We start from the raw sequence: 19,484 nt of genomic DNA on the forward strand, positions 1-19,484 counted from the left end.
ATCTTCAACAGATTTGGCTCAATCTTCGGCTATAAAATTCACTGGAATAAATCTAATCTTCTTGTATTGAACAACCGGCATAAACCATTAGTGCCACAATACCAATCCAAAGCAAAATTACATATTTTACATATATACACGCATCCCTACAGCCAATTGTCCAGGACAACTATGAAACTATATTAAGTAGTGTTCAAAGGGATCTGGACAATTGGTTTGCACTGCTGGCATCACTATGCTCCAGGATTACTGTTGTTAAAATGAACATAGTTCCTCGTGTGAATTTCTGAAGTACAATGATCCCCTTACCCCGACTGATACATTTCTGAAAGAAACTTGATACTTTAATTCGGCAATATATTTGGAATAATAAACAACCTAGGCTAAAATACTCTACCCTGTAACATACCTCAAACACAGGAGGCTTGGCCCTCCCCAACCTTAAAGTGTATCACAGAGCCTTTCAGCTATGGGCCCTCAGAGTGTGGATGAACCCCTCATCTACAGTCCCATGGAGAAAAATAGTGCAAAACCTCACTGAAGATCTAAGAGTGCAAGACCTTGCCTTTGCAGGTGTGTGCCTATGGCCCTATTATCAGCAACACATTGACCAACTTTAAACAGGTCGAGGAGCAACTAGGCTACACCAGCAAGACGGCATTTGAATAACCCAATTTGGCATAATACACACTTAATGTCTGGCAACAAACCCTTTGTTTGTAAGCAGTGGAGTGACAGAGGCATTTATACTGTTAACCAGCTATTCAGTGAGAAAGGTATGTTGAGTTTTGTCCCTCAGACATTCTTTTTCTTTTATCTGTGCTTAAGATCAGCCCTAAAATGTTATGGAGTGCCATGGGGGAACAGTCTTGAGCCGCACCCAGTCACTAAATGGCTTGTTGATTTTCCTGTGAGATGATTGGTGTCCAGGATCTACGCTAAACTGATGCAAGTCTCCATGGGAGAACTCCCCATGGCGGGGAAATGGGAGTGCGAGTTGAGCCCTGAGGGGAAGGCAATTAATTGAGAGACGGTTTGGGACAACATTTTACATTTTTCCAAGAACCCAAATCACCAGCAGATTCACCTCAACATATGTCATAGGACATATTGGACTCCTCAGAAGAGATACATCTCTAAAGTCATTCCCATTCCCTATTGCACGTTCTGTCAACCTGAACAAACTGGAACTTTCCTGCACATGGTCTGGGAGTGTGAACAGGTGCTTGAGTTCTGGAATAAAACATCAATAATATTTGATTTGATAGGATGTTGAATTCCTACCGACCCAATTGTTTTGTTACTTAATGACGACTATAAATTACACCTGCTTGGGAGAAAGAAGAAAGTTTGGCTAGCCGGCTCAACCACAACCAAGAAAATTAAAGCTCAGCGCTGGCTCCCCCCACTCGATTTATATAAAACAGTGGTTGGCATATTTTCTAGGCATAGTTATGCTTGAGCTCTCTACGGCAATGATCTATGGCAAATCATTGCCTACAGACCTATGCAAAAAACGCAGCAGCACAAGTATCAGTCCTAATGACCTCATTATCACAAGAATTAGAGCAGAGTGACTAGGCAAGGTGTGATTTCTGTTTTTGTTTATTTGTTTGTTTTTATTTTCCTTGAGACCGCAGAGGGTGCGGGGTGGGAGAGGGTTTTTGTTCTTGATCAATTATGTTTGTCCGTTCTGTATGTTTAAAAATATAAAAATACTAATAAAAAAAAGTAGATGTAAGCCACTGTAACATTTCGCTGATGCAGAGTTGTTTTACCACCATCTAGCACGCTAATAAAAGTTTGATCAGGCTATTAAAAGGAAGAGTAAACAATTTTGTTACAAAGCCTCTCCCAGGCTGACAAAATTGACACATGGTTTTACATTATACTGGCAGATGCGACAACACCACATTATCTTTCTTGGCGACAGAAGCAATTCAAAGATCTTTTGATGTTCTAAGATGGAGGAAAAACATTTCCTTGTAGCCTTATTCTGTCACAACAAGAGCAGTGAAAGCTGCACTATAAAGACAAACTAAGCATATTTGACATGTCTCACAACCAGCGAGAATAAAGAGTTTAAGGGGAGGTCTTCATGAATGATTGAAGTTTATAAGGCTGTCCCCCCTCCTCCTCATAATTGCAAAGTGTAGAGGAATCTCTAACATAGTTTATGGTAAAGCTGGGGAATTATGCTTTTGACATTATTGTTATTGCTGCACCGAACTGCAACTGAGGCATGCCTTTTTATTTCTTATATTTGTCTCTCTCTTTCTCTATGTCTCTATCTATGTTGGTCAGCTATTGACCAACGAGTTGCTGCCCTTCAGTCAGAATATCGAGTGAAAGTGGAGAGTGAGAATAAAGAACTGGATTTAACCAGAGTTTCTCATACACAGATCAATACAGGATCAATGTGTACAGGTTGGAGACCTCACCCTGGTGATTAGAGGAGCGCGTACTGCTACCAAACTTATTTAATTTCTCAACCTTAATTGGATGTTTACAGTTGAGGTTTCACCGAATAGAGCTTAAAAACTGAATTTTAAATGCAAATTGCTGAGTATTAATGTAATGTAAATCAATAAATGCCAAATAGGAAACTAGTTTTATTTACACACATATGGCAGTCACTAATTGCTAATCTTTTCTGTAAATTATGTGACATGCCTTACATCTGACCTGCTGAAAATCCAGACAGATGAAAGATGAAATGAAGACTCTATTGTGAAATTTCATATTTACAGAAACATAAGCACAATGACATCGTAACAATTAAGACCACAAGCCTACGTACAGTAGCAAGAGAAAATAGGCTTTCGTAGAACAGCTATTTTCATGTCGTCAACAAACATTTTGTTTAACAAGCTTTAATGAGATGCAAACACTGAAATTATGTTCATTTGGCATGTAATACAACTGTGTATTACTGTCAAATTGACAAAAATTACAACCTTTGCCAGACCCTGTTTCTTTATATAGGAACACATGCAGATCCTGTTCTCATGTGATTCCATCCACAGTTAGAAAATCACACCCTCCTGCCAGCCAATTTCAATTTATTGTGCTTGAAGGACTCCAATCAGATATAGATGTAATATGCTGGCATAACCAGGCTACTGTCAGAACAAAGTGATCTTGATGTGCACTGTCAGGTGCAAAGAATGTGTGTCATGCTATCGTATTTAACCATTCAAACAGCAGCAAGTTGCATCGTCACAGGCACTGAATACAATCACAAAGAGATGATAGATGTTAACATGTGTGACAGTTTTGTTGTGTATTGTACAGTACCACAAGTTGTCAAAATGTTTTGCTATAGGGTATAGAGTGCAAGTGACAGCAGCTGCAGCAGCAGCCATGTGTAGGTGCTGATGTGAAATTTAATATATCTCAGTTAAACTTGATTTACTGCAGTAGATCCAACAGCTAAAAGTTGATGCCATGGTGCACACTTGAGAGGTTATGCGTGTAACTGCATTACACCACACCACACTGAAGCTGGTTAATTACTGTTGAGCTAATTCATAAATTAAAGGTGGTAATTACCGTGACAGAATGAGATTAGTTATTTTATTCAGAGCAGTGTCACAAATACATTAAAATACCATTTATTGTCTTTGGGGAAATTTACTTAGTGAAATGTTTCTCTGTATGCACATTTAGTAAAGCCCATGTAGGACATGTGAGGGTCTCAGAGGAAGGTGGGGGTCCTAAGAGTGTGGGAAACTTCCTGAGGTCAAGTGAATTGAGTTGTTGTGTAAATGAATACACGGTTCTTACTTTGTTTGGCATATTCCAGAAACCGTGAGTCCAGTATACTTGTGGGGTCCCAACAGCCTTGTGGGGCCAAAATGCTGGACCCCACAAGTTTAAAGGGCTGTTTGAGCGTTAAGACTTGGTTTTAGGATTAGAGATAGAATTAGGTTATGGTTAGGGTGAGGGTAAGGGTTAAGGTTAGGCATGTAGTTGTGATGGTTAAGGTTAGGGTAAGGGGCTAGGGAATGCATTATGTCATGTGTGTGTGTGTGTGTGTGTGTGTGTGTGTGTGTGTGTGTGTGTGTGTGTGTGTGTGTGTGTGTGTGTGTGGTCATACTCCAAATCTTTAAAGGTTGTCTTGCTAGATAAAGTATAAAAATGAAGAGGATGTTATGTCACTAATACATTGCCCACACAGTTTAGCATTTTGTTTTTCAAACCTTTTCTTGCTTTTAATATCTTGTGTCAAGTTCTTGTGTTTTCATGCTGTCTTGCAGCAAAAAGAATGTCCTTTGTGGGACATTATCTGAACTTAACTGAACGTGGCTGTTCTTCTGTTTAGAAGGCAAATGTGGTTTGCAGAAGTCTTATACAATAATAAAGCATGTTTGCAGTTCTTTGTCTCATCTCTACTAACTAGATTATAATAAAGAGTGTCCGGCCATCCTGATTATGTGTGAGTGGAGATACAAGCTCATGCTTTGCCCTGATATCCCATGGATCCATGGCAACCTCTCCGTGGACACTGACTTAGATGACAGAGTGAGCAATCATAGGGTAATCCTCCTCAAGATGGCAACACATAGCCTCCTCTCTTCAGTTGCATATCAATGGAGTCATCAGTGAACACTCCAGTGCATGGAGAGAGCACTAATAAGATGGGACAAGCCACACTTGAGGCAGGCTGCTGATCAACATCAATCTTCTTATATCCAGGGGCTTTATTTCCTTATTATTACAGAGAGCAACTAGACAAGCAAATCAATAAGCAGCTTCCGCTGGGCTCAGATACGAGGCCTTCATATCACTCTACGTGACTCCTTTTAGGGTCCTCAGTGGAGCTTAGAGCTCATGAATTTATTCTAACATAACGTGAACATTTCCTCGTAGTGGCATTTGGTACAATTCCTGCAGCATGTGCAGATTCTATACTTGTTTGCATGCAGCCATAAGGAAAGACTATAGGAAATAATGGGGTGAAACTGATGAATGATTCCATTAGTTAAGTTTATGAATTGATAATTTAATTTGGTTTGTGGGTGTGACAAGTGCATGGAGCTGGAAATACATAATAAAAAAACGAAAGGTAGCAGGAAGAAAATGAAATTAAGTGAGCCCTTGCTGAAAGAATAAGCCTTTAAAAAAAAAAAAAAAAAAAAAAAAAAAAAAAAAGGTCACGAATCCGACAGTGATTTCCAGTCTAAAATCAGAATAGTGCATCCATGACTGTGCAGAGATTCCAATTTCTGAGCCTCACATATTTCTTTTACTGTCTGGTTTTTGACTCGTGACGATAACAGCATATTGAAATGAGATACACTCTTATCCTCCATCTGCCCTTTGACTTCATTGAGCGGAACCATAACTTTTCCCTTTCATTTATCACGGCCTGTCTGTGTTCCGGTTCATTGAGCATTGTCCTTCAGACAGGCTTTAAACAAACTGTGTCTTAATGGTGCTAGGAAGCTCGTAAGACCTGACCTTTAAGCTGGAGCAGAACAAAAACAAAGCTACCCAGCCCCGCTATTTGCATGAAATCTACTGTAAAGCACTAAAGCTGCAGGGGCTAAATGGGCCAACCTTAAACAAATCTGAACTCTATGGTTAAGGGTTGAATGTGGTGTAATTGCAATTATTTATTTTATAATCTATCATTTTGCTAGCTGAATCAATTTTCATTTCTCATGCCACAGTTCTCCCCATTTTGTCTTCATGTGTGCATTCTTTGCTGTTCACTTTTTACGTTGTTTCTACCAACTAAGGAATGAATGAGTGCATGTCTTGTACAAATGCCTGGTATTAAAATCACATAATTTTCTGTAATCATGGCAGAATCTTTCTTATATAGAAGCCGGATCCTTGTTGTGTTTCAATTTACCAATGTGCTGCATCCTAGAAAAAAACCTGGAAGAATGTCTCTTTTCACACTTCATTTCCTCCCATTAGAGTAATTTATCTTTTCATTTTCTCCTCATTTACTCCATGGTGGTGTCAATTAAGAATAGAGCTGTGTGTGAAAGAAGACATACAACTTTCAAATCTGTAGTGGATTCCTACAGTGTAATGAGAGAAAGTTCTGGATTAACAAAAGATGCATTGTATAACTACAACTTGGCTCCCTACTTAGTATTATTAGATCCCAGGTGAATACTTTGACATTGCAATTATATAACACCAATATTTAGAGGACACAATATGCAATGTACACATAAATACAGTAATGGATTATTCTCTGAGGGTGCAGTTGTACATCTGGCTCTCCTCCTCACAACAGATGTGAATGTAAAAGCTGCTCGATTGATGTCACCCATCTCCCATTCATCCCTCTTCAAAACAATCTCCAGCTTCAAAAAAATCCCATCAACCCCAAAGGGGTTTAATATTATTTGTCGTCTTCCACCATGGCTCAAATTCCCGTGAGCTGGAATGAGCCCAATGACTCGAAATTATGTGCATTCGGTTCCCAAGAAATATAAGCCCAATCTGCCACATGGTGGCGGTACAATTAACGATCAAAAAAGCAATTTTGGAAAGAAAAGTCCAGGCCGTAAGTCCGATTGACTTGAAATTTCTCACACGTGCAGCTCATTGTGCTGTACAAAAAAGCCTCTTGGACCATAGAGGTCTGCAATGATGGAATTTTTAGCTAATTTGCATAATGTGAAAAACAGTTAAATGAATAGAACTTTCTCAATTTTGATCCTATCAACAATAAATAAATGAGCAAGATTGGTGAACAAACATGGCCGCCATCATTTAAAGAATTACGCCAAGGGTCAGGCTTAGCAGTAAATTGGTGCATGTACCGCTTCATTAAGGTGTGTGATTGGTTTCACCACTTTTTCAATAAAGCATTAAACCATCTGAAGTGGTTTTGCTCAGCTTTGTGAAGCTACAAACCCGCTCAACTCTGCTTGCTGCTTTGAATTTTGGCGACTGGGCTGATTCCCAAGCCTCCAGTATCAGGTGGTGGAGTATTTGCCTAACACTCAGAAGGTTGGCGGTTTGACCCCAGGACCTGCAGGTTGATATCAAGTGAATGAATCTGATTGAAAGGTACCTGTAACAAGTGAAAGTGCTTTAAGAAGCTGAAAAAAGGGTTTGAACCTGCAAATTGCTGTTTCTGGCTGTATTGGTTTTTATTTTTTATATAAAAATAAACTGAACTAAACTGAGTAACTGTTAATGGTCTGTGCAAGCATGGCAGTATTTGGCCATAGAGACGAGGTTAAAAGTAAGTTAGCTGGGCTTACTTGGCACCCTGCTATGTTCACTGCTGTTTTAGTCAGCTTTTATTGCAGCAGAAAGGAAGAAAAGGAGAAAAAGAAAAAAAGCTCAGTGTAAACCCAGATTTAGTTGTAATTACATTTTGTAGTGGTCACTACTTATTGTTTTGTTAAAAAAAATTCATTACTAAATCACATTAGGTGTTTGTAATAATCAGCTTAAGTATACAGATCATATTAAGCAGAGATAACTAAGGATGTTAAGTTTTTGTATGGGAGGGGCGGGGTCATTTAAACTGTTCTGTGATGCAAAGGCTCATGGGAAACAAAATATATGTTCTGAACGGTTTCTGTCCTAGTTAAAGTGTGTTATATTATTGTTCTGTTAATGTTGGGTGTGCATCTATGCATGGGTTTTAGTTTTGTATGGTTGATTTAATGTTCATGTTCATCTGAATTTATTGTTGCACCATGACCGAGACCCGGGTGGGGACTGATGGCTTCTGGGCAGTGAGGAATTGTAATAAACAGACTGGAAATCAGTAACTCTGTCTTCTGATGGAAACCCTCTTTGCAGCATGCTGTATTGGTGAACGTCTGTGTTAGAAGTTGCTTGTTTTCCAAACTAATTATCTCAGAACTAATGTGTTCAATACCTTGTTCTTGAAATTAGATTGTCATAAAGAAAAACACATTTATGTTAGCAAATTACTTACTCAGTAGTGAGAAATAGCCTGATGTGTTTACTTATATGCTTATTTCAGACAACGTGACTCCAGAAAAAAAATCATTTGTTTACTAACGATTTTTAGTACTGACTACTAATGTAGACTTGCTTTTCTACTGCACTAACTTACCGCTCTGTGTTAATACAACTTCACTTGTTAAGTTCCCCCTTGTGTAAAAAACCATAGACTAGTTCCACATTACAAATTTAAAGTCAACTTATTCAGGCTAACAGGGAGCATTATTTTTTTAATAGTTTTAAAAGAAATACTTCAAGGTAAGTATCCATAATATTTTTTGGTAAAATGAATCCAGCATCAGGCCTGCAGCTCACTTCACTCTGGCACAATTATCCAAACAGTTTCCCCCACCCGAACACTCATGCAAATAAGAAATCTGTTGCCTCAGTCTTACACTCTGTGGGAGTCTTCTCCTGCAGAGTCACCTTCCTTTGAAACAGGCCTCCTGGCATTCGCAGTGAAACAGTCTCTGTGTCTATTTAAGTACATACTTAAGATTCAGTAGAGTTTACCTTGTGCCTTATTTCTCACCTGACCAGCTGTTCAATTTGTCTCCCCCCTTTCATGGTGTGACATACAGTACACTACCACTTCTGTGATTTGTGGTCGCACTCGCATACAGTACACAAACTTCTGGGTAACCCTGTTTCAACACAACTCTGTAGTTCCCTTCAGACCCACAGTCACACTCACGTTATTCTTTTGTCAGTGACAAACCAAAAGTGGACAAAGAAAGGCCATTAAAATGGTTACGCTGTGTCATTTCTCAGGATGATGTTAGAGGCGATGATTAATGCTATCTTTCTCAAAAAAATCAGGTTAAACATTTGCACTGTGATATCTCAAATTGTGGTTTTAGTTTCCTGATCTCTTGCTTCGGGCCAGTGCTGATGATTTCCACATGCTGCCATGAAGAGCTTGTATTTTATCAACGATTTCTGATATGGCTAATAACAGACACAGGGGAAATCTATGGTTCTTAGGGAATTGCCTATGTATTTCATCTACAAACAGTTTCCCTCCCTTCACTAGTTCATGTTTTAAAGCGTTGATGTGACCATGGATGGAAGGGAAAGAGTAATTACTGTGATACATCTGGAAAGCAGAGCAGAAGCGATCGTATTCGTAGTGTGAGCCTTGACCTTTATGAATTTACAGGATTGGTTCGAAGGAGGTGGACGAGCAGACTCAGACAAAAAACACTTTGGTGCTTACATCTCCTAGAATCTGTCCACAAGTATTTTCTGTGCTTTCTGCTCGAGCATGCAAGCATAATAAAGTGGTCAAAGCGACTAGAAAGGAAGAGAAAAGTCAGGAGGAGCAGAGATACACTGTGTTTGAACAACCCAGTCTCATGGCACTTCGAAAAGAAATCTGATAGTGATACCATCATAATATTTTGAAGATTTTCGTGATGGGGTTACGTTTTTCACAACAGCAGGCCTACAAGTCAAAACAAATGCACATTAGTCAAACAAGCCATTAGACTATATTTCTAAACACTTAACTGTAGGGTTTCAATATAGGCCTAGTATTTTTCTGCAACAAGGCAAATCAAAGTGCTTAGCATAAAACATAATTTTTTCATTATTGGTATTTTTATAAATTCTTAAGTACAACGTTCAGTAATCTTTCACAAACGCTGGGCAGTAATTACTACGTCACTTCCGGAGTCTTCAGCTGAGTAACGTGTTGTTGCTGGTGACCAACCACTGATTAAATATGTACATTGAAGCAATACTGGCGTTAAAGACCCGCTGATCACTGTCCGATTCTCTGATATGAATGCCCGCATTGCATTTTGGGATATTGGCTTTGAATGCGACCAGCTCGGCTTATATCGTAGCCTACTGTTCGGTCTTATTTACTGTAATATTTCACCAGTAATAAGACCGAAATAATATTATTAAAATAAAGAAATGCATACCATGTAACCTGTAAATAAATGTTGATAGATGTAGTGTTATAGTTTTAAAAATATCAATAAACAACAAAGCAATCCAGCTTCCGTGGCAATACGACCGAAAAGTTGGTTTGAAATAGTTGTATGTTTATTACACATGATGGTTGAATCTCTTGAAAGGAAAGACAGCCACACAGAGAGATAGAAAGACCAACCATTAGGTTATCATTCTTCGAGGGAGATGTAATTTTATTCCCTCTAAACATGACAGATATATCTGCTGGAACAGCAGCTGGAGCTGTAAAATTGCATCTACTGTAAGTGGAGCGACGACATTCACCTAAGCAAAGAAAAGAGGCTAGAGTCTATTGTTCTTGCTTTGATCAGAACCACTGGCTTATTTCTTACAATAGAGCTTTCTATTCTATATTTTTCCATTAACAGAGTTATGTTATTGGCATCTGATTCATACAGAGTATCAATCAGTGTTAAAAGAGAACAGTGCAGCTGTCATGAACTTTTTCCATTTCTCTACTAACCACTGTATTTTATTCACACAGTGGTATTGTATTAGTTGTGGTAGTATTGCACTCGTCAGTCCTTTTTTTTTAACAATGAAAAACCATTTCAAGCATTTGAAAATGTAATCGATTTCAAATCTTGTCATCTTCTAACTACATCAAATCAGCAATTTCACAAGGACATTTTTCAAAGCAATCTTGAACCAAATATAAAACACAAACAATAATAAGCTAAATCCTGGAGGGACTGACGAGAGTTAGCGAGAATTGGAGAGAGAGATGTCTTCGAGCAAAGGAATTTTAATATGCTGGCTGCATGTAATGTTGGAATTAGTTTTATGCGTTTTGGCAGGGGGATGCCAGAGAGCAAAGCCAGGTGAGGGCCTGTGAGTACACAAGTCTGAAAACATAAATGCTGTAAACCAAAACACAAGCTGCCTATTGGGAGGTGAGGGGAAACAATATTAACACTGACAGTGATGGATGATGCTGCTTCTTGTAGAAGTCTGAAAAAGCACCATGTTCTACTAAAAGGTGCATTCCATGTGTGTTTCACACACACAGGTAAAACCTGCATTTGTAAGGGAAAATTGAACAATACCAATAAGCATGAAGATAGATGGGCCTTTTTCATCTATATTTGACTAATATAGTTTATTTAGACTGTTGAAGTAAATGTTACATATACCTGAAAACATGTTCATTCTGCACAGCACCACTTGCATTCCCTCTGAGCAGTTGTTTGTTGATGTCCAATCTTAAAGAGGTATGAAGCACCACTGTTTAATTTGCTAAACTGCTAGATTGCTAATAAGCAATCAGCTTGCACATCTGGTATATATTAGCTGTTGATTTCCCACACCTCTACCTCCTCCTGATGGTTCAATTTCAATTAAAACTAAAAGCTTGAAACAGCAAACATAACATTTTTTTAGTTTTGAATATCAGTGGAACCCGTAGTCAAAATAGCAAATTTCAGCTAAAATTGTGATATTTACAGCATATGATCTATAATCTATTTTGCTAGAAAAACACAGTAGCAGGTTTTTTTTTTATCTCAGAATAGTTCTTCCAATAGTTTCTTTACATAACTGCAAATCACAGCCTCTTGTAGCTTATAGCTTTAATAAACTGTGACTGAGAGCAGTGTACTCAAGGATGATTGAGAGACTGCAAATATTCTGCTCTGATCTTATTTAAACTTCTCAGAGAAAAGGAGGGCCCTGCCTCATAGTGCAGGAGCAGGTTATTATGAGGCGCTGTGAATTACCATACCAGGTAATTGGAGAACATCAGTAGAACCAATAAAGTCAAAGCACTGGCAGATGGTAAAAACAAAACCCAGATGATGAACAAGTCTCTTGGTAAGCAGCTGTTATTCTTTGGAAAGACATTTTACACTGCTGAGTCCATGTGAAAAATCCCAAAACATATCTTTGCACTAAAGTTGCAAAGTTGATTTTTCATTGGTTCCTGTGTAATGAAAAGAATCATTACAGGTTATAAACTTTTCATTTTATTTCTTTATTTCTGCGTTTTATAGCTTCACCAAAATTGGATTTCAAGCCTGGCTACCCTAAGAGGATCTACAAATACATGTGGCGCAAGAGCAAATCTGTGTGGAAGAACACCGAGTGAACAAATAAAATGGTGAAAATTAAAGTGGTTTAGCCTGAATAGATTTAAGGAGCTGGAAAGGAAATTTTAGTGCCCAGTCATTCATCCTTCTAACATCACTGTTAATAAACATTTGTAATGGTTTGTCTGTTCCAGCTCAGCAGAAATCTTGAGGCATTCATCGGTAGGTGTTTCACTCTCCGCCTGTTCCATGCAGCTAAATTGTTGTGTGGGTGGCATTCAATTGTTGCATCATTCATCCAGATCTATTAATTATAGATCGCTGCAAGGGATAATATGTAAGGGATAATGTAGAGTGAGAGGGTCATTATTGCAAATACATTTTTGAACTTATTAATATATTACATTGATGACTAAATAAGCAACAACTGAGTTTGATTATTGTTAAATCCTGATGGGTGCTCAACGGTACATTGCATCACCTTTTTTGCAAATGAGCCCTGCCCACTTTAAACCAGTGAGAAGAGCACTGGGTCAAAAAAAAAAAGAAATACAAAAATCTATGTGTGAAATCAAATTTCACGTGAAATCACCCAAACTTTTCTAACTTTTGCAGAAAACAAGTGTGTTTATGTAAGAACACATCGCTCAAAGAAGCAAATGTTTTCAGGGCCTTTAAGATTTCAGCCCTGGTCTACTTACAGACACCTGTGGTGGCAATGGCAGGTGTGTTTTAGTTCAGTTTGAAAAAACCTGCATTGACCACTGGGGGCAGCAATCCGATTTAGTGGTGCTACTTTGTCAGAAATGTCAGAAGAGCGACTTGTGTATCCATTTACAACACAAACAAATTTTAGGCCTATGTTGCGTAACATTGTTTAAAAGAACACTAAAGAAGCAGCATTTGTGGTCTGCATAATGTCCAGTACATGCATGAATCGGGAAAAAGCGGATTTCATCAGAAACAATGAAAACAACTATACAGAAAGCAGTTACATCACTTACATTGAATGGCTATTACTGAAAAGTACCTGTGAGTCATGGGCAGCATAAATCACTGACATTATCTTCACTTCAGCAAGATCCACAGAAAATAAGTGCTATCCAAACCAAATAAAGCATTCTTTTCATATTTGTCACTTCATTATATTTGTCCCACTGCTATCTCCTGAGTTTTTCTAACTGAAGCTTAAAACAGCAGCCCTGGAGGACTATATATTAGATCATATCATCTTTAGCAATCTGTCTAAATTCCTTATGCAGTCTACAGGACTGCCTGCTGAGTCCCAAACGGGTCATATAGAGTAATGCAGAATGTGCAAGTATCTCAGTCTCAGTGCTATGCCCGCCTTGTTACAAAACAGGTACTGTAAATTATTACTTTTGACGTAAATCTACTCTCTTATTTCCATTTGAGCAACCATTATAGATCAGATGCCATCTGATTCGAAAGAACGCTACGTAAACCCAGATTTAATTGTAATTAAACTTTTTAGTGGTCACTACTTATTGTTATATTGTATTATATGTACTTAACATGTTTTGTTAAAAACATATTCATTACTATATCACAGTTGTTTGTCATCAGCTAAAGTATGCAGTGCACAGATCATATTAAGCCAAAATAACTAAAGAGGTTAAGTTTCTGTATGGGAGAGGCGGGTCATTTGAACTGTTCTGCGCCCGAAGCGGTGCAAAGGCATATGGGAAACAAAATATATGTTATATGTTCTTTGTAACACCGGAAAAGCCTGTGTTAGCATATCCAGACAGGTAAAGGGTAGAAGGAGATTTCTTTATATAGGTTAGGCCTAATTGTATTTTAGAAGTTATCTGTTGTAATTATGGCTGATACTGGGGCAGGGCCATCACAGAAAAGAAGGACATTAAACGAAGAACAACTAAAAGCTAAAAAGGAAAGTACAGACAATGGGCCAGTCAACTTCGGTCGGACTTTCATCAGATGGAGACAATTACGGGATTGTAATGCAACGATGCATCTGTAACGTATTCTCTTATTGTAGATGAATGATTGTCTCTCTGAGCAAAACTTTCATTGCAACTATATGACCTCCCGGTAACGCTAAGTCGGTAATACAGCACTGTAAAGAAAAGATCTTTACGACTGCAGGTGTGGTAAAAACACTGCCGCTTTTGTCCAAAGCGGCCACTACAATCAACACAAACTAAAAGTTACATGTAGCAACTTAATCATGCTTATTTTAGACAACATGACTCCAGAAAAAAAAAAATGTGTTTACTAATGATTTTTTAGTAATGACTACTAATGTAAACTTTCAACTGCATCAACGTACCACTCTGTGTTGATACAACTTGAGCTGTTAAAGGTCCCATGGCATGAACATTTTACTTTATGAGGTTTTTTAACATTAATATGAGTTCCCCCAGCCTGCCTATGGTTCTCCAGTGGCTAGAAATGGCGATAGGTGTAAACCGAGCCCTGGGTATCCTGCTCTGCCTTTGAGAAAATGAAAGCTCAGATGGGCCGATCTGGAATTTGTGTGGCTGTAATTCTGCACCAAGGCTGAATTTCGGGAAAGAGACTTTAGATACAGTATTAGGGGCCTATATAAAAGCACCATGTCATAGGACCTTTAAGTTTCACCTTGTGTAAAAACGGTTTATGACAACGGGTTTCCACGCAATTTTTTAGTAAAGTCAACTAATTTGGGATAGCAGTGATAGGATGAGCATTAATTGATAGGTGATTGTTGACACACACTTAGCTGAGTATAAGGGAATGCGTCTCTCATTTGCCTCTTTCATGTCTCTTTTATATGCTCTTCTTTCAACCCTTTTGAGAATCTAGCATGGCTCCTCAAGGTCTTTAAAGACAGCAGGTGGTCACAACACCCACGCCAGCACTAACCCATGTGCCGTCACACATGTAAGAGGCATACATCAAAGCTGATACTCACATCTGCAGGTGTTTGTTTATCCCATAGCTACGCAGCAAGATAGGAGATGAACAGCCCTTGATTTTAGCATGCTGGAAACATTAGTTCTCTCCAGCTATAAACACACACACACGTCAAATACACTCAACTCCTGCACCGTGATCATCCGTGTTGTGTTATTATTATGCTGCAAAATCAAACTTGTCATCTTCAAAACTGCACTGTAGTGCGTAACAAGAGGGTCTGATTTGCCACAAAAAAACACTGTTCGTTGCCATGTAATCTCGTCAGCTTGGTAGCCTTTTTATGGATTTCATACGCTCCAGCATACAAAAGTTCAGGCTTGTTGTGGTTCCTTTCGAGATGGTGAACGTGTCCATGAGGAGCAGTAAGTCAGACTGATAACATCTTTCTGTGACGACCTTTCTGTTTGTGAAAGTAGCTGCTCAATAGATTTTTTGCTATTGTTTGCTTGCTTCTGCTTTTTAACTCTACGTCACAGTGTCACTATGGTGAATTGTACTCAGGGTTCATCAACAGTAATTCTTTGAAACTCCACCCAGTTTAAGCTCTAACAGATTTGACTCGGCAACCCCTTGAAGTTCATGGCCATATGACAAGAATATGGAATGCATTTCAAGCCTTTCTGTTCAAATTTTGAAGTTTAACAGAAAAGTTCACACCGTAGCAAGAAAAAGAAAATCTTCATATGACTTCATGTCCATAAATAACAATGAAAAATCCTTATCTGTGCTGATCAGTATCCTCTGGCAGGTTTCACAAACATGACCCAAAAACTTCTCTCTTATCTTTTTTCAAAGTGATACGGACTGACAGCAGCAGTATCATGCATGAAGCTGGGTGAATAATTCAATGTATTTTTTAAAAGGACAAAAGACTTGGGGAGAGTGACAACTTGTCAATGGGAGATAAACTGAGCGAATGAATAACAGATGAAGAAAATAAAAGCGTGCCAGCAGACGTGGGTAACCCAGTGCCATATACTTTTCCTGCAGCGTCCTTTCATATGTGTTTATACCTTTACCCTTCCTCTTTTTATTGTTGCGTTTCTAAAAAAGGAGCATAAAGATTGCTTTCTGTACCTTTTTTCAGTCACTATATGTCAGAGCACATAGAGGATGAACCCAAGGCAGGGATTTCTAGTTCAAAAAGAGTCATTGGGAGAGAGGTGAAAAGTTGTTTAATGGTGACTAACGTTGGCTGCTGATGCCTTTGGCCACAATGTGACTCACTTTAGCGCCCGTCAAAGTGAACTCTGACCAAGTGTGTCCAACACGGCGGCCATGCGCAGGGCTGAAGGGGAGTTACACGGACAAGACAGGAGGGAAAGGGGGCAGAGCGTAACTAAGGGAGCGGCCAGGAGGCAGGTTCTGCTCTGATTTGACAGTTTATGGTCAGTGCATTTATCACAAATGTCATCCTTCATCACTGCTGAGTTGTAGACCTACCACATACCCCGCATTATGAAATATAGGAAAGGTCTGGATAAAGACATCAGTGAAATGGAAAGAGCTGGAGATTAAGTTAGTATGTCATCAGATGTTGTAAACAAAGTAACAAAGTGCAGTCCAAAAGCAATATACCATCTACCATCTTCTGCTAGAGAGATATGATAGAAGATATGAGCTGTTTTTCTTCATGAAGCAGGGATATGTCTGTGCAATCCATGTAGTGCAAAACTGTATATTCAAAACACAATTACACAAGTCTTGTTCAAGTGTTCTGTGATGATTTGTTTGGGATTACTGCACGGTGTGTGTTTGTGTGTGTGTGAGAGAGAGAGAGAGAGAGAGAGAGAGAGAGAGAGAGTGACCTTGATAAAGAGTAAGAGAAAGTATATTTAACACAAAATAAAAAACATTATATTTATAGACCTACCATCACAGCTTTAGCTCTTCCATCAAAACCTTCACACAATTTCCACCTTCTTTCTTTGAACAATGTGAATCTGTGCAGCTCTGTTAACGGCTCAGAAAAAGTACAAATGCCTGACCGACAGAGCGTTTTCACTTGTCACTACACTGATTTTCTTCCAGTCATTTTAACTTAAAGCATTACTGTTGCTGTTGCCCAGTGGGCAATAACAGTGAAATCTATTAAATAAAATCAAAATGATCTCTGGCACGATGTAACACAGAGTACATAAGGTTCTAATTAAGTGTGAAGAGTCATCTCAAGAGCCTGGATTATGAAAGAGCCATTATCTTGTGGCTCAAATTATTTGTCTTGAGTCCCTGATTGAATTCCATGGAGGCAGCTCTTTTCATAATGAATACATAACATTCTGGAACAAACCCTTTCAATTAGCAGCAATGCTACTTAGTGCTTCATTTCATCATTTTTGAGACATTCAGTCTGAAATTTGCTCCTGCACTGAATTTTTCATGCTGCTTTTAACTCAGTCACATGTATTTAAGGTATCTCCTGCACTCCAAGCTTTTTCTACCACAATTTATTTTTTGTTATTATTTTGTTTATTAATGTTAAATTAAGGAACTGTATCACTGAGTGTATGTTTGTGATATAGTCATGTATGGGCCTTGAAATTCATGATATCAAAATCTGGCACCAAATATGTTTTTTTTTTCTTTTCTTTCAGTATCAGTACAGCATGTACATTTACCAAGGAGTAGGGCAGTAAATGCTACTTTTCCCAAAGTAAATCTGGTGAATGTGTACATGTGCTGCTTAATCTGAGTGGGAAACGGTTGTCACAGTGGAGCAAGGTTAAGCGGCCTGTAGCACCATGGAAAATACAACCCCGGTCTAATCCCTTAAATCTTGGCAGGTGTAGCAGCACAGGGGGAAAACATTTCAGCCAGCATTACTGGAAACAGATACTATGTGATACACATTGTCCCACTGTTAAATGTTTGATTAGCTCAGTGAAAAGCTTTTTCATTTGGTCACCTGATATTTGTTACATCTTTGGCAGGGATACATTAAATGAAGTACCCAAATAATTGCAACCTCCATTTAAATCATCCTATTGCCCCTATATTTAACTGTTCTGGAGATAACATTTGAATGTGTATGTTATTGAATGTTTCAATTAATTTCAGTGTGATTGCAAAATTGAGTGCTCAGTGTTTAATATTTTTTTGACCAGTGACTTTGCAGCCAGTCTTCAGAACAGCCTGAGGTCTTAGTGGCACCAGCAGTCTGTGACTTAAATACTTAAATTAGAGAGAGTCACTGTTTAGAGCTTGTTACAGAATCCCTTGTCGTCACTGCAAAGTCAGCCAGCAGCCGCACACAGCTCCAGCTACCTGTCTGCTCTGTCCCGGAGGGAAGTGAATAAGCAAGCGGTCCGGCACTTCAGTGTCAGTGCTGCGAGCGGTGCGAACCACAAGGTTAAAAAGATGGCAAACTTGATGTAAGTCTTAATGTTTACAGAGAGGTTATGCTAATTTTGATCTTAACGGAGTCTGAAAGAGTTTTATTTATTTTTTATTTTGCAGCAACATATCATCATGGTTTCTCCTGAAAAAAAAAAAAAAAAAAAAAAAAAAAAAAAACTAAATCAGAGATATGACTTAGAGCCTGACACTTTGTCACCTTAATTTCAGTATTTTGGACCCAAAACACAAACACACATCCCTTGGCCCATAAGGCAATGTTTTGAGGTAGATGTTTGAGAAAAAGAAAATTAAAAATCAGCATGCAAATGTGGCACTTTGGCAGAAAGGATGCTGACTCTAAATGAAATATGAATAAGCAAAAGTCTGTACAAAGAAAGAAGTTAAATATGCCGGTTCCCATATTTATTAATCGATAGTCTTGAATCTTTAGGTGTCATCCTAAGTAATGAAATAATGATTGATGCACCTATAAATCTGAGATATTTTTCTCTCTCGTTCTCATTAAAAGTTGTTTTTTTTCCCAATTGGGATTAATCAAATCTCCTGTGGAGCTGGTCTTGGAGTATTTGCTTGAGGATTTTAAGATTTTCTGTGGCACTTTTCAAAGCCACACAACCACTCACTGCACTACACTGCACATTCTTTAGGCGACGATCTCTGCCATGCTGTATCCATCAAGTTTAGCATCAATAGTGCTGATGGCTGACTCCCTGGATCGAGGTCTGTGAATGAGGGACGTGTTGCAAAGTGCCAGACTGGCAATCAACTACTCATGAGAAGGTTCACCCATGTAACAGATGTTCTGATTGGGATATTAAACATACAATAAATACTACAAATGCTGCTTAACATTATTTAAAACTTCAGATTGGCATTTTTGTGTATTTTTCTCTGCACCTTGAACAAATATGTAACTCACACACACATATATATATATATATATATATATATATATATATATATATATATATATATATATATATATATATATATATATATATATATATATATATATATATATATATATATATATATATATATATATATATATATGATTTTAAATAAATGACTTATTCAGTGGCTTGGCTCCCAGAAAATCATTTACTACCAAATACTACATGAAATGAAACTGCCAGGCAGTTTCATTTCTGCTCTATTACATGCTGTATAACAGCAGCAGCCATGACCTGCCACCTGGAATGTAACATGCTCCTTTTATCAGCTGGG

The 19,484-nt window shown here is 38.3% G+C and overlaps 1 protein-coding gene across 1 annotated transcript in view; it reads right to left on the bottom strand.

The window, feature by feature from the left end:
* The window catches only part of LOC114567007 (seizure protein 6 homolog), a 53,416-nt gene extending 45,010 nt beyond the window's left edge, over positions 1-8,406 (bottom strand). The window contains exon 1 of the mRNA XM_028595898.1: positions 8,349-8,406. Within this exon, the coding sequence (XP_028451699.1) occupies positions 8,349-8,406 (58 nt within the window). The remainder of the gene's footprint in view (positions 1-8,348) is intronic.
* Positions 8,407-19,484: the final 11,078 nt, after the last annotated feature.

The sequence above is a fragment of the Perca flavescens genome, chromosome 13 (genome assembly GCF_004354835.1).
Source record: "Perca flavescens isolate YP-PL-M2 chromosome 13, PFLA_1.0, whole genome shotgun sequence".
Lineage (NCBI taxonomy): Eukaryota > Metazoa > Chordata > Actinopteri > Perciformes > Percidae > Perca > Perca flavescens.